Source organism: Daktulosphaira vitifoliae, unplaced genomic scaffold (assembly GCF_025091365.1).
Source record: "Daktulosphaira vitifoliae isolate Bord-2020 unplaced genomic scaffold, ASM2509136v1 Scaffold_2, whole genome shotgun sequence".
Classification (NCBI taxonomy): Eukaryota; Metazoa; Arthropoda; class Insecta; order Hemiptera; family Phylloxeridae; genus Daktulosphaira; species Daktulosphaira vitifoliae.
In genome coordinates, this window is record NW_026099573.1 from 15,983,507 (window position 1) to 15,997,382 (window position 13,876).

At 26.6% G+C, this 13,876-nt stretch overlaps 3 protein-coding genes and 1 long non-coding RNA gene across 7 annotated transcripts in view; 1 reads left to right on the forward strand and 3 right to left on the reverse strand.

Annotated features, from left to right (window-relative positions):
- LOC126899639 (glycine receptor subunit alpha-4-like) overlaps positions 1 to 4,687 on the reverse strand; it is a 12,901-nt gene extending 8,214 nt beyond the window's left edge. The window contains exons 1-3 of one of the 2 annotated variants that reach the window (XM_050674684.1): positions 4,094 to 4,687; positions 2,773 to 2,854; positions 74 to 862 (exon numbers count right to left, since the gene is read on the reverse strand). In XM_050674684.1, coding sequence (XP_050530641.1) covers positions 74 to 862; positions 2,773 to 2,854; positions 4,094 to 4,097 — 875 coding nt within the window. In that variant the 5' untranslated portion in view covers positions 4,098 to 4,687. The remainder of the gene's footprint in view (positions 1 to 73; positions 863 to 2,772; positions 2,855 to 4,093) is intronic. The other variant, XM_050674685.1, reaches the window with a different exon arrangement.
- A 150-nt stretch (positions 4,688 to 4,837) lies between these two features.
- Positions 4,838 to 7,789, reverse strand: LOC126899650 (uncharacterized). Its single transcript, XR_007702661.1, has 3 exons — positions 7,668 to 7,789; positions 5,407 to 5,542; positions 4,838 to 4,989 (listed from the first exon to the last, which is right to left on the reverse strand). It is a non-coding gene; the product is annotated as an uncharacterized LOC126899650 (long non-coding RNA).
- Positions 7,255 to 10,513, forward strand: LOC126899648 (adenylate kinase isoenzyme 1). Of its 3 annotated transcripts, none has more exons than XM_050674699.1 (5): positions 7,255 to 7,414; positions 8,951 to 9,016; positions 9,200 to 9,363; positions 9,427 to 9,543; positions 9,696 to 10,513. In XM_050674699.1, the coding sequence occupies exons 2-5, from the start codon at positions 8,980 to 8,982 to the stop codon at positions 9,957 to 9,959; spliced, it is 582 nt and encodes a 193-aa protein (XP_050530656.1). In that variant the 5' UTR covers positions 7,255 to 7,414; positions 8,951 to 8,979; the 3' UTR covers positions 9,960 to 10,513. The 3 variants fall into 3 exon arrangements, with proteins under 3 accessions (XP_050530656.1, XP_050530657.1, XP_050530658.1); XM_050674700.1 differs by lacking the exon at positions 7,255 to 7,414 and adding an exon at positions 7,789 to 7,910; XM_050674701.1 differs by lacking the exon at positions 7,255 to 7,414 and adding an exon at positions 8,400 to 8,696.
- A 419-nt stretch (positions 10,514 to 10,932) lies between these two features.
- Positions 10,933 to 13,769, reverse strand: LOC126899640 (kelch repeat and BTB domain-containing protein 8-like). Its single transcript, XM_050674686.1, has 7 exons — positions 13,158 to 13,769; positions 12,930 to 13,089; positions 12,135 to 12,864; positions 11,965 to 12,073; positions 11,759 to 11,877; positions 11,442 to 11,690; positions 10,933 to 11,366 (listed from the first exon to the last, which is right to left on the reverse strand). Exons 2-7 carry the CDS (start codon positions 13,086 to 13,088, stop codon positions 11,116 to 11,118), a joined length of 1,617 nt encoding a protein of 538 aa, XP_050530643.1. The 5' UTR covers position 13,089; positions 13,158 to 13,769; the 3' UTR covers positions 10,933 to 11,115.
- Between the last annotated feature and the right edge of the window lie 107 nt (positions 13,770 to 13,876).

A 13,876-nucleotide genomic window follows, 5' to 3' on the forward strand; every position in this document is an offset into this window, starting at 1 on the left:
AAAACTGAGCTTAATGGTCGTATATTTATTTTAGATTTTATTATTTGTTGGTAGATAATGCGCGGCCTAGTACCTCGGGAAGGATAGTGGTGAATCCTCATCCAATTTGTAGTAAAGGTTGTGCCGTCTGTTTCGGACACACATCATCCAAGTGAGGTATTTCAATTGTTTTTCAGTTGATGGTTGATCGGATAAAGGTGTCAATGCTGATAATGGTTTCCATTTATTTTCTTGTTGTTCGGGCCAAGGAAAGCTAGTCTCCAATTGTTCTAACACAGGTTCAATATTGTCCAAATGTGAACATCGTAACTCTCCCATGTCACTGCAATGTTTTATTATAGTTTTGCTTATGTACCTTTTGTCTACGTATAACGACAAGTTTCCCAGTTGTTCTGCAAGTACGTCCAACAAGCGAACATCGGGCCTCCAACGTGTGCTTACTTGGACAACTATGAAATCATTAGGAGGCCGTATCTGTACGGCTGCTGGAACTATTGCTTTTAGCTTGGCACTCAGATCACTGATATTTAGCACTCGCTCAGCCAACGAGCATTGTTCTATGAATTCTTGGTACAACTGTCCAGTAACTAGCAATAAATTTTTATGCAGTAAATGGTGCTGAGATGTAGGAGGTTGAACCGTTAGATTTGGTGTCAAGTGATCGAAATTTGTTACAATGTTCGATTGTTGAACTGATGTTACAGCGATTTTTGGTGGTTGAACAGACGTGACAGTTATTTCAGGTGTTATTAGTGGTGGTTGTTCACAACCTTCTGGATCGACTTGTGGCTGATACCTATATATAGGGTCACTTGATCGCTTATTAATGTGATGTAAGGAGCACCGTTGACAGTGGAATTTCCTGTAAATGAGTAACGCGACAATTTCACAGAAAAATTAATTGAAAAATGTTATGTTTAATTTTTAAATACAACCAGTGGCACTGATTCTCGATTGCGAATAAAATATAATTTTTGAGTAGGTTATAGTGAGAAATTAGTTAGTTTTCTGGATACTATTATTAGATGAAATAGGTTCAAAATATTTTGTTAAGTGTAGAGTTTTATTTTATTTATACGCAGTTCAAATTATAGCAATAATCAAGCACATTGAATGAAAATAATTTAAATTTCATAAAATATATTAATTTATAATATTTAGGGAAATTTGTACTTAGTAAGTCTTTCACAAAAATTGTTTTACATAGTATTTTAATACTGTATATCTATTTATAATGTAAATATTAAAATTTTATGTAAAAATTAAAAAAATGCTATTCTATTAAAAAAATATAACAATCTATGTGAACAATTAAATAAATTATACAAGTATATATACATTATATGAGATTATTTTTTTGTGATCCAGTGAAAAAATAAGATAAGTTTACTTTAAAGAATTTCTTAAGAGCTTCAATTAAAATTGTGTACCATCATGAGAGTTAAATTTAATTTAATATTTTAAAATAAAATAAAACGATGACAAAAATGAAATATTTATTATTATTAAACAAGAAAAAGAAATGCTCAGATTTTTGTATTTATTTCATACCTTATTTTTCTAAAAATGTCACTTACTTCTTTGGAGCGCTAGACCATAGGTTTATATTTCAATATATATTATATTATTATAATATATATTGATATTATTCAATATATATTTATATTTCAATGATATGACAGTAGCGCTCTAATGATCAATTTTAGGTCAGTGTGTATGTAAGACTTGAGCTATATGTAAGAACAGAGTTAAATGAGCCCCAATGTGATATTTTGATAGGAGTCACTTTGAATTGAAAAATGTTTTAAAAACAAGTTTTAAGTGGTTTTAATAAATAATCAACAAAGTATAATTATTTTATTTACTTAATATATATATATATATATATTTTTTTAATGTTTCTATATTAAAACATTTTGTATTTCCATTACACATATTTAGAAGAAGTAAAAATTTAATGGATATCTAATACGCTTGATTTTTTTTCCTTTTAAACCTTGATCTATAGATTACTTATAAGTAATCGTAAGTTATAATAATATATTTCAAACACGACTTTTTAGAGGAATAGTACTCACAAGATTGATAGAATTTAAAAAGCTAGCCTAATGCTACGCTAGTGAATCAGTATAGTTTTACACTACCCAGAACTGAATATTCATATTAAGCCCGTTTGTTTATAACACACATATTTGTAAGAAAAAAAAAATATGAACAAAAAAAAACCTTTTAGTAATAATTTTTTCAACTCTACTAAGTGAATAAACGTTCATTTTTGTATCTATCAAAATTATCTAGAATCAAATACCGCTTATCAATCAATCTTAATTAACGACAATGTTAAGAATATTGATATGAAAAGATGCATTGACGACTTTTAATTTATATTAAGAAGAAACTTTCAATCAATTAACTCAACGATCCCTATTGTGACAGTTAAAATAACCCAATGTAGTAGTAATAGTTTAATTAAAAATATTGAGACGAAATTCTTCGGAAATTTTTTTTTTCATTTTAGTTGAAATATCAGTCCTGGGCTAGGTAGTATAACTTAAAATGAAACATTGTAGGGGAAAACACACTTAATTGTTAGCATCTTACCACCTATATCCAAAATATGTGTTTATATGGTAAATAGTGTACTATTTTCATACACAATACTGATAAAAATTATGTCGTTGATCGATGAATAAAGTATAAATAGTAACCCTAGAGGGTGACTCCATCTTAGATTTTAATTAATATTTTTATTCAATTTTGTTAAGTACTTACTGAGTACCCGAAATCGCAATTTGACTGATAATTATGAAAACATAGACGGTGTAGCTGAGAAAAAATTTCGTCATTTGGCTTGCTATAATATATAAAAGTATTAGTAACAATTTTTTGTATTATGCTCAATTTAAAAACATTTAATGGTTATAATCTATAGAGTTAAATTTAGGCGTGGTTACAGGCAATATTCTTACTAACAGATAGATCTGCCCTCAAAGGGGTTCTCTACATTATTATTTAGGTATAATTGACGTATGGTACAACACAGGGCGAAAATTCCAGCAAAAAAATTAACTCGTGACATTTTCAAGAGTTGAAATTAGCATTAGATCGAATTATCATAAGATTTTATGTTTGGTGTTAGTTCATTTATAACTTTTACGCAAAATATTAAGAAATTTATCTCTTCACGGTAGTGCCGTATATAATTATACAATACAATTTTTCTTACTTCCTCGTTGTATCAAATGAGTCTATAATTTAGGTTCTGTGGTTTTTAGTCAACCCCCCCTGCAAATACGTCGCTGTTTTATGATATTCATCTATAGATTCTATTTTAATTCATCAATTATTTAAATAATGATATAAATTTTTAAAACGTAATTTACAAATTAAATAATATTTATATCATAAATGTTAATATAAATATAAGTTTATATAAATAATGTATTTTATTTTTATTTTTTTGTAATAAGATAATTATGTAGGTTAAACATCTGTTTTTAAAATCTTCAAGGAACATTCTATGTAATCTATTGATCTTTATGTAACTCTATCGGTTTAAACGTTGGGTCGTTGGCGCTTATAATTAAAAATCGTTACCAAATGTTCTCGTTACTCATTCATAGGTTATTTGAATAGTTTTTCGAATAAAAATTAACAACACTAGATTTATATATATATATATATATTTGTGTGTGTGTGTGTATGTATATTATGTTCTAAACAAACGTGTGTGTTACTTAAAATTCTATCGCAAAGAAGTGAAAAGAGGCAATATTTTTTTTTTACATTCGTTATTTAATATTTTTAATATAACACTGGTGTGTGGCACTCCTAATAAAATTCCAGGTGTCATCTCATCTTTTTAAAGCCCTTATTGTTAAAATTAGATTTTGAGGTCACTATAAAAATAAACGCTTTCAATAAACTACTATGATTTAATTTATCTAAACTTCAACTTAGTTAATTAAAACTTTTTACCTACTAATTATTTAATCAATGGTAAGTCATTGGTAATTTTTTTCATTTCAAAGGCTTAAGATTTAGTGGCATATGTGGTTATGTAAAATTTTATCAATCAAACTATAAATCTTACCCATATCATTTTGCTATTAGTTTTTTTAAAAAGCTTTGCTTGACACTCATATATGTTGGATTTACTAGCGGATTACTCATATCAGCGGTTACATAATAAAAGTGTACTCAGCGTTAATGAAGTAACCAACAAGAGCGCATAATGGACGGCACGAAGGGTTGAAGAACACTGTTCACATATATTAGTTTATATTTTCTTTTACAATATTATTTATTCAGTCCTGACCCTTTGCAGGTGTAATAGAATAACATCGAAGCGTTGATGGTAAGGTCGTAATAGGTTTCACTAAGCCGGATATCATTGCGTACGCTCTAGTAAACTTAAATACACAATTTAGATTACTGAGATTTTTTACGTATATATATTTATATATACACCCAAAGAAAAACCTCAATCAAAATTGAAAGAGAAATTTTATCAAGGGTTTATGATAATGTTTTATTAATACGAACAAAATAACTATTCTTATAAATAATTATTGTTCAAGACAAGAAAAAAAATATCATATTGATAAATATATCATTGATTCAATAGTAATGATATATTTATCAAATTGAACAATGAATTTATTATATAGATCGAGGTTTTTCTCTGGGTGTACGTGTGTAATTTAACCCCATCTATTATTTACCCAGCTTCCAAGATTAATGAATAAAAAATTCTGCGTATCTTAAACTATCATTTATGCTAATTAGTAAAAAAATAAATAAAAATAGTAAAAAATAATAGTTAATATTAAGTTAATAAATTTAATTAAAAATTGTCTAAATAAATAACAAAGAACTAATTCATTTTCTTTTTTAAGAATTGGTCGGATTTAATTTATCTTTAGATCTGTTTTTCAATTTATACAAAGCCATTCCTCCAAATATTGTTCCAAAAGTTAACATGGCAATCTAAAATAATTAAAAAATAATTAATTTAAAAATTTCAACAAATAAGCAAACTTTTTTAATAAATTAAAAATTAAGTTTACTTCACTAATTTATTAAAATAAAATACTTAGAAAAAAAAACCAACTTTGAATAAAGTATACCCTAGTTATTATTATATTACAAATACTATTTATGTTTTGTTATGTCATCGTTAAATACGTCTTTAACTTTTCGAAAATTGACCCTATTATGTGTTAGTTAATACTTGGATGGACTTACATTTTTTATTAATAGACTATTAAAAATATCATAATTATTAATTTGGCTATTAATAATATTAAAATTAATAATTATGATCTTTTTTATTTTGTATTAATTTAACTACTATCCAATTGTTTTTCTATTAGTACATCTAATTCCAATAAAACTAACACTTACATTAAAGCGTCCGTCAACCGTGATAGTATTGAAAGTTTTTCTCCATCCCCTTAATTTAGCAATCTCTGTAGGATCCCACTCCTCGGCCATTTTAACACTTTCGAAAGCTTTGTAAAAATATATTGCTTTCTAAAATCTATAAAAAATAATGTAATCAATGCTTGTTTTTGAAAAATAAGAAGAATACAAATTTAATTATAAATAATCTTTACAAATTCAAGTATACAAAAAAAAAAAAATGGAAAGAAGTCAAATAAACAAATTTTTATAGGCTAAACAAAACAATATAATTTCTTTTGTGTATGAAAAATTAATACTATAGCAGCCAGTCTGTTATTTAATTTCATTTAGGCCCTATTACTATAAATTTTCAATACATAAGTCATAATATAGAATACAAATTGGACGCTGTTCATTTTCACGAATATTCAAAATTGAATTTTATTATTTTAATTTATTGCTTATTAGATCGGACTGATATATTTCATTTAATATTAAAAAATTTAAAATAGTTTAGTTAGAATAATTTTCATCAGACGTTTTATTAAAAAAATTAAAATATTGGACTAATTCATACTTATATGGTTATATTCGGTATGCACTGGCTCAACTAAACTATGCAGAACTATACTACATGGGTGTTCAGTTAGTATGGAAACTGGTTTCTATTGTTTTTCATTGTTTGTAACAATTAACCTGTTTCCTAACCTACTGAACACTCTGTATATCTTACATGCATCTCCTCACAATTAGATTCAAATATTTCTTGTGACTGCCCATAAGGGAATTTTAAAAAGAAATTTTTCATACAAGTTAATCTTTTTCAGCTTAAATTTTTGAAAGTGTTCCTGAAATATTGACACTTTTATACATATCTTAAAATAAAGCTTATGTAATATACTTTAGTATGAAAAAAAATAATTTCGAGATATAGATCGTCTTCGTGATAAAAATGGCTACCATTTTGAACGAGTGAAATTTTTTCAAATTTTGAGGGTAATGTCTTCGACTAGATACGATTTGGGATCTTTTGACGTATCCTTGAAAGAAATCGGTACACATTATCATAGTAAAACTAATACCTTCTCAGCTTCTCATCGAAGCTAAAAAATTGGATATTTATACAATTTTTAAAACAATTTGTATGTTTTATTTAAGTTCCTTCATGATTTAAATAAAATATAAATATATTTTATTAATTGTCACGATTTTCATCAAGATTTATATTTAATAATTATAAAGACCAACATTTCTTTCTAAAATATTTAACTCTACGTTAATGACTATTTTTTTTTTTTAATTCGTTAAAAAGTTTTGGGTGTCACAAATAATTATAATTTCCATATAAAAGAAAATATAATGGAAAATAGACGCCCTCGTGTTATCTAAATCGTGCCAATTTGCATTACGAGATGACTGTATATTTAAATTCAAGGTACTTAAACAACAAAACTGTCATATTTTTTATTAACATACATGAAGTGTACAATATAATAGTTAAGATAAAATTGAATAACGAATTATTAATTAGCTCACGTCAGAAATCTTACTTTCTTATTTAATGATTATTATTTAAAACTTATTGTGATTAGTAAACATATTGTAATTACTTAAATTTATTTTTTGTAAAAATGTAATAATTTATTTATAATTAATTTCTTCCTATTTGTCTATACGTTTTGCCAAGTTACTTGGTACTAATATTTTGATGTAAATATCCACAAAATAGCATAAAATACAATATATTATTATGTTCTTTAAAAATAGAGTCGACCTTAATCGTGCATGCAAAAGATGTTTTGTCCGCCCTAGTGAACAGCGCCAAAAAAAAAAACATTGAAAAAAATATCAGAAATCTGCTGGCGATAATTATTGCAAAGCCTCTGGTAGTGTTCGACTAGTGGCGGAAACCTGAAAACTTGGAAACCCTCCGGACATCACAATAGTATTGCCTAAGCGTTATCAGTACACCGTGTTCTCGCAACACTACTATTCGGAATTTCTTTAAGTAAGTTTATCTTATTTATTCATCGAAACAATTTTTTAGCTTGTATATTATCTATTGTTTTCTTTCGAAATGATAATTTAGACACATCATACTGTTTTTACAAAACGTTTAAATACTTTTTATAAATATTGTACGATAATTATTTTTATTTTTAGAAATTAATCAATTAGTTCGTCACAAAAATTTCCTATTTTTTTTCTTATTATAAATTAAATAAATAAAATACTAAATAATTAATATAAAACATAACTACTTTGAGCAACATTAATAGTTTTATTTGTTTGCGTTGGCTATGCCCCAGTGTGTAACTGCTCGGCATGCGCATATCGATTAGATTTAGGATGTCCGTACTTCGTGTTCCATTAAACTGTGCACGTTACGTTTATATGTAATATTCGCAACGCCTGATTGACACAAGTACATTTTGTTTAAAGAGTGCAACTGTAATTTTAAGTGATTGTGTATGACTGACAAGCAAAATTATCTATAATTTGTCGTAAGCTCTAATACATACTTTATACCTACCTAGACAAATTAAAATAACGATCGTACTATTCATTTATCAACGACAAGATCATATTTCATATTAAAAACATTATATTTTATCGAAAAGGATAAGTATTACTACAAAAGCAAAATTAAAGTATACAATTCAGAATATTTGATTCCCCACTCATTATTTCTTACTTAAAGAATTTTAAACAACTTAAAGGAATTCATAATGGAGAGGACATAATAAAAGTTCTTTTTAAAACAACTATGAAAATTTATGAATAGTTATTGTTCATTATTTAAGGTAATGAATTACGAAATAAAGGGCTCAGGGCAAAGTGATCCTATTTTTCCAATTGATATTTTGCCAAGACTTTTTGTATTTTATTTTTAGTTTTAACGTAAATTATATTTTTTTGTAAAAAATGTGTTTTGTTAGTACCTGTTTAGTGTTAGTAATATATATATATATATATATCAAGATAGACCACATAAATGTTTAATTGAAAAGTGATCAGTTTTATATCCATCTATTTCCCGAACTTAACATGTTATAAAGGGTGATAGCCCTAACATGTGAATGTTAGCGAGTCAAAGATGGTTCTTGGCTAGGCCAATGATGGACGGAACGGGTATTATTGGCCGGCTTGCATCAGAGACCAGACACGAACAATGAGAAAATCAAAAGAAAAATCTTGTTGGCACCCTTGGGTTTGAACCCGGGACCATATGCGCCGAAACATACGTTTGTACCCACTAGACCAGACTGACCCCTTACATAAATGTTCAGGTATATGAAAAAAATAATGATTTTAGGGTTAAAATTTTCACTTGACCCATAAAAAGTTTAAACAGTAACCTTGATAAATATACCGTGCTGTATGCTCGTTTAGTTCATTACCATTCGAAAACAACACAAAAATAATGTGCCGTTTCCGGAGCCAATGGATGATAAAACTATTATACGGCAACATTACAAAACACTAATGCTACTTAAATTTTTTTAACTTGTAGATCTGTGTTACATTTTTAAATTTATTACAGGGAATTTTAAACTATAATTAAAAATCGAGATGAGTGACAAAAAACTGCCTACTGTATGGATTTTGGGTGAGTTGGTAAAATATTAAATTGAAATTTCGAATTAATTAAATTATATTGTAATGATATAACATTATAACATAATATACTTAAATATAATATAACATCTGACACCTTGTTTAAGAGTTTTCCAATGGTTGACTTACACTAATTGTGTAAACAGATTAATTATCAATTATTAATTTTTACCAGGTGGTCCCGGAAGTGGAAAAGGAACTTTATGTGACAAAATCGTTTCCAAATACGGGTTCACACACATTTCAACTGGTGATTTATTGAGAGACGAAGTAAATACTGGATCAGAACGTGGCCAAGAACTTGTGAAAATCATGAAAGAAGGAGCTTTGGTGCCCACAGTTAGTTTTAAAATTTTACCGTTAGCATTAAATTAGTTATTAAAATAATTAAATTTTCTACAGAGTGTTGTTATGGAATTGCTTAAAGAAAAAATTTCTAGCAAATTAGGATCATCAAAAGGTTTCTTGATAGACGGTTATCCACGTGAAAAACAACAAGGCGAAGAATTCGAAAAAGCTGTAAGTTATCATTACTATAATAACTTTTTTTTTTTGTAATTAGCTATTAAGTTAATTTTTTTGATTACCTAACATTCAATATTGTAAATGTTAGTTTATTGTGTTCTGATAATTTTTAAAAACCTAAGCTTACATTTCCAATATGTTAACAGATCGGTCCAGTAGATATGATACTGTATTTAGAATCTGACGATGACACGATGGTACAAAGACTACTGAAGAGGGCGGAGACCAGTGGAAGGTCAGACGACAACATGGAAACAATTAAAAAACGACTTGCTACTTTTCATACTCATAACGATCCTATTATTGAAGTTTATAAATCCAAAACTGTAACCATTTCAGCACAGCAGACGGCTGAAGCGGTGTTTTCAGAAGCTGAGAAGAGTTTAGATACTATTGTTGTGGCTGTGTGAAAATTTGTTGAATAAGACACATACTTGATACACAAACTTAAATTTACCTACATTTAATGCTGGTATAAATTACGCACGAAGGAACAAAATACATATTTACTTAAAATATAGTTACCGTCCTTGAAAAAAAATTATAAGTATTTTTAAAAATAATTAATAACATGCTCAGTTTTATAAAAATTATTACTATTTTTAATTTGTCATATTTTTGTTTAAATGACCTCTAAATTATTAGACTAACTCTAATCATTTATTTTTATGCGATATATTATATGATCATTTATATCAAACGCAAAAAGTCTATTCATCAGCAATAACTTATTACACTAATATTACCAGTGATTCCTATGAATTTTTAAGAATACATCAATTCATATGATAAATACTGGTGATTAGTATATATGTTTTGGTACACTATTCACATTGATGTTTAATTGTTATTATTTTATAAATCATTATATTCCTACTTTGGACTAAAATAAAGATTATTTTTGTGAGATAGAACAATATTATACTTTTGTGCTGTTTAAATAAATGTTATTACTGCTTTGAAAGTCTTTTTTATTTACAGACATCGACTTGGAAATGATTACTGGTTAATATACCTAATTTTAAAGTACTCAATAATGTTCAAAATCAATAGAAGTTTTCATAGCTTATTAAATATAAAGAGTTATAAAACGTAGCGTTTAGTTTGAACTTTTAATAAAATTATAGTAAGAAATACCCAAAATTATTACCACTTTAGGGGTTACCTGGATAAGTAAAATAAAAATATGAGTAAATGTTTATTTTTCAGTCATAAAATAATACATGGCTTGTAGTTTTCTCTCTTTTAAAGTTTTCATATGTAATAGTTAATAGCTGATACTTGATTAATCAATTAATACTATACAAAAAATCCAACATATTAAAATCAATATAGTATAATGAACTTCTTTTACTACAATAAAAAACCATAGTACAATGATAACACAACTGTACAATTAAATCTAATAATTGTTATTAATTTAACAAATAACAAAGTATTTTTAACAAGACATTAATGACTGAAATAAACGTGAGATAGAAAAGCAATATATGCTATAAGCCGTCTCAAAATATATTTTTTAATCTAAAATAATTTAAACTCAATAACTTTAAATTGACAAAATTATTAGTAAATTGGAATATTGAAAAAATAATTAGAATGGAATGAATCTAGATGTATTGGGTATTCTCTATATTTCTTGTTGTCTATATTGTAACATTCAAGAGTATTATTCGTGAATACCATAGCTTTATTTCCATTAAATGAACACATTATTGAATCTTGATCATAAATTGCTTTAAAAGAAACCAAGTCTTGACAAGAATCATCCACAGGACAATAACAATATAGAATTATATTGAATTGGTTATTGTAAGCTAAAATAGTATTTAGAAACATTTAGAAAGAAAATATGTAAAATATTTAATACTTAAAATTAACTGTTTGATTACCTAACATATAAACATTATCTAAGTTTGTAATTGCACAGATAATTATTGCATTTAAATGCAAAGGACGACTTCCCCAATCACAAAGTGTTGGATCAATTCTATTGTGACATAAATAAAACCAAATAGGATCACGTTCTTTGGTTATCATAACCAGTTGACTTTTGTACTCTAAACATGTATAAATTTTTCGATCAACTTTCTTTGTGAAGTTACATAAGTAGCTTCTTACTCGCTTCAATTCTGATTGATCTAAAATTATTATATTTTAAGAATAAAATATATAATTAATTTGTCTACTATATTTTAAACCAAAATACCTAAATTAAATCTTTCCATTAATTCATTTGGCAAACGGTGTTTTGTGAGGCCGCCAATGAGATATAGTTCATTTCCACAAAAATATCCAACACCATGACGTCTTTTGGTAGTCACAAAACTAAAATTGTTAGATACATTTATTATTCATTAACATGTAACAAGAAAATCATATTTAATGTTAATTTTTAATATTAAAAAACTGTACTTTTTTAATTGGCTCCATTGTTTTGTAATCATGTTGTATTTCCAACCAGTCTCATTCCATTGACCTCTACCATAACCAATTTCACCAGCCAAAATAAATATGTCCATGTCTTTATAAATCATATAAATATAATTAGCAAAGTAAAGAGTATTTATTGAAATTAAAATTACCTTTGACAACAACATGGTAACCAGTTGTATCTAAAGGCAACGGATCTAATTGAAGGAATTTTATAAACTTTAATTGATTCCAATCCCAACAATGAATATATGCATGGCCATTTTCTTCATTTTTAATTCCACAGAGAACATATGGAATATGTCTACCAGATTTCTCCATCTCAATACTCCTTTCAGATTTATGCTTTAAGTATTTTTCAATTTTATTTTTTAAATCTTGATTTTTTGTTTTAGTAATGCAATATTCTAACTGTTGCTTATTCATAGCATTAAAATGTACACATGCCAGTACTACTTCATATTCAACATCTTGTTTGTTTGCTTTAGTAGACCATTCTATAATTAAATCAAATACGTCAACCTCTTTTTCAACATTTAAGCCATTATCACATAGTAACTGGTACAAATCTTCTTCAGTTAATTTTAAAAACTCTTCTCTAAATTGTTTTATAAGTGTTTTAAAATAATAAAGGATATAAATACGGGCTTTTTCAAACAATTCATTAAGTCCAAGTTTAAATGTCAAACTAAAAATTTGTATAGCACTAGAAGAAAACAAAAACTGTTTTTCAATTATCAAGGTACATTTCTTAGTGATTTCATTAAATTGAAGAATTTGTGATGTTTCTAGTAAAATTAGAAATTCTGATATAGAATCTACTACAATTGAATTAGTTTTTAAACAATTAATTGTCCATACAAAGCCTTGATGAGAAATATCCTATAATAACAGATAGAAATATAATATAAATAAAATAATGTTATTTCAAAGCAATAAGGATTCACCTTAAGTGGAATTTCTTTTCCTGAATGTGATTCCAAAAATTGTCCACTGAACATAGCTTCAAAGTACAAACTATTTTTTATGAGAAACAATTTCTCTAGCACAACTTTATCTCCATTGTCAAAACAGAGAGTAATTAATTGTTCATTTCCAGTATTCATTCTATTAAGAGATATTCTTTTAAAATTATTATATATATTTAACTAAAATATACACTATGAATTCGCTACCTTTTTTAATACATTTGAGTAATAAAATCGTCCAAAACTCAATCAATATGTGTTACATTTTTGACAATGAAAATAACTATTATTTAAATAAATATAATAAAATTTTACTGAATAGAATGTCTATTGAGTAGACAACATAATTATTAGGTGGACAAAGCCAACAGTTGTTCTTTTGATCCATCAGAAATGTGTCAATAAATTAAATAAAATCTGTATTTTAAGAAAGAACTAATATAACCAATCTGTAACTCAGTCTAAAGATGTTGTTTATTTTTCGTTATCATTACTTCTATTATCATTCGCGGGATTCACTATCGTTACAGATTAAATGAAATTTCATTTAATTTGTGCTATCGTCATTGTTTCCGTTATGTAATAGTAGTTTAGTATACTTTTTTTAAAAATGATTGCCAAATATCTAGTAGTTGTAATTGAGTCCACTCTGCTACCCGGAAATCGTGGGGTATTTTTTATAATTAGGGGCTCATAGTCAAGTCCCTCCAAATTCCCTAAGAAATCCTTCCCTAAAAATTTTATTTTCATTTAATTATACTATGAATGACAGGATTAAGAGCATTGTATTTATAGATTAATGTTTGATTTTTATTTCAATGACACCTTATTTTATAAAAAAAAAATACATAAAACTACTAAATAGTCTTACAATTTATTTTCTTCAAAGGCGCTTAATATTTTTGATGATCCTAATTATATTTTCT

Coding starts and splice junctions, on each gene's coding strand:
- LOC126899648 (XM_050674699.1), top strand. CDS start 8,980: ATGAGTGACAAAAAACTGCCTACTGTATGGATTTTGG. Junction 9,364..9,426: donor AAGGAGCTTTGGTGCCCACA/GTTAGTTTTAAA, acceptor AATTTTCTACAG/AGTGTTGTTATGGAATTGCT. Junction 9,544..9,695: donor GCGAAGAATTCGAAAAAGCT/GTAAGTTATCAT, acceptor ATATGTTAACAG/ATCGGTCCAGTAGATATGAT.
- LOC126899640 (XM_050674686.1), bottom strand. CDS start 13,088: ATGAATACTGGAAATGAACAATTAATTACTCTCTGTTTTGACAATGGA. Junction 12,865..12,929: donor GAAAAGAAATTCCACTTAAG/GTGAATCCTTAT, acceptor CTGTTATTATAG/GATATTTCTCATCAAGGCTT. Junction 11,367..11,441: donor AGATAATGTTTATATGTTAG/GTAATCAAACAG, acceptor ATACTATTTTAG/CTTACAATAACCAATTCAAT.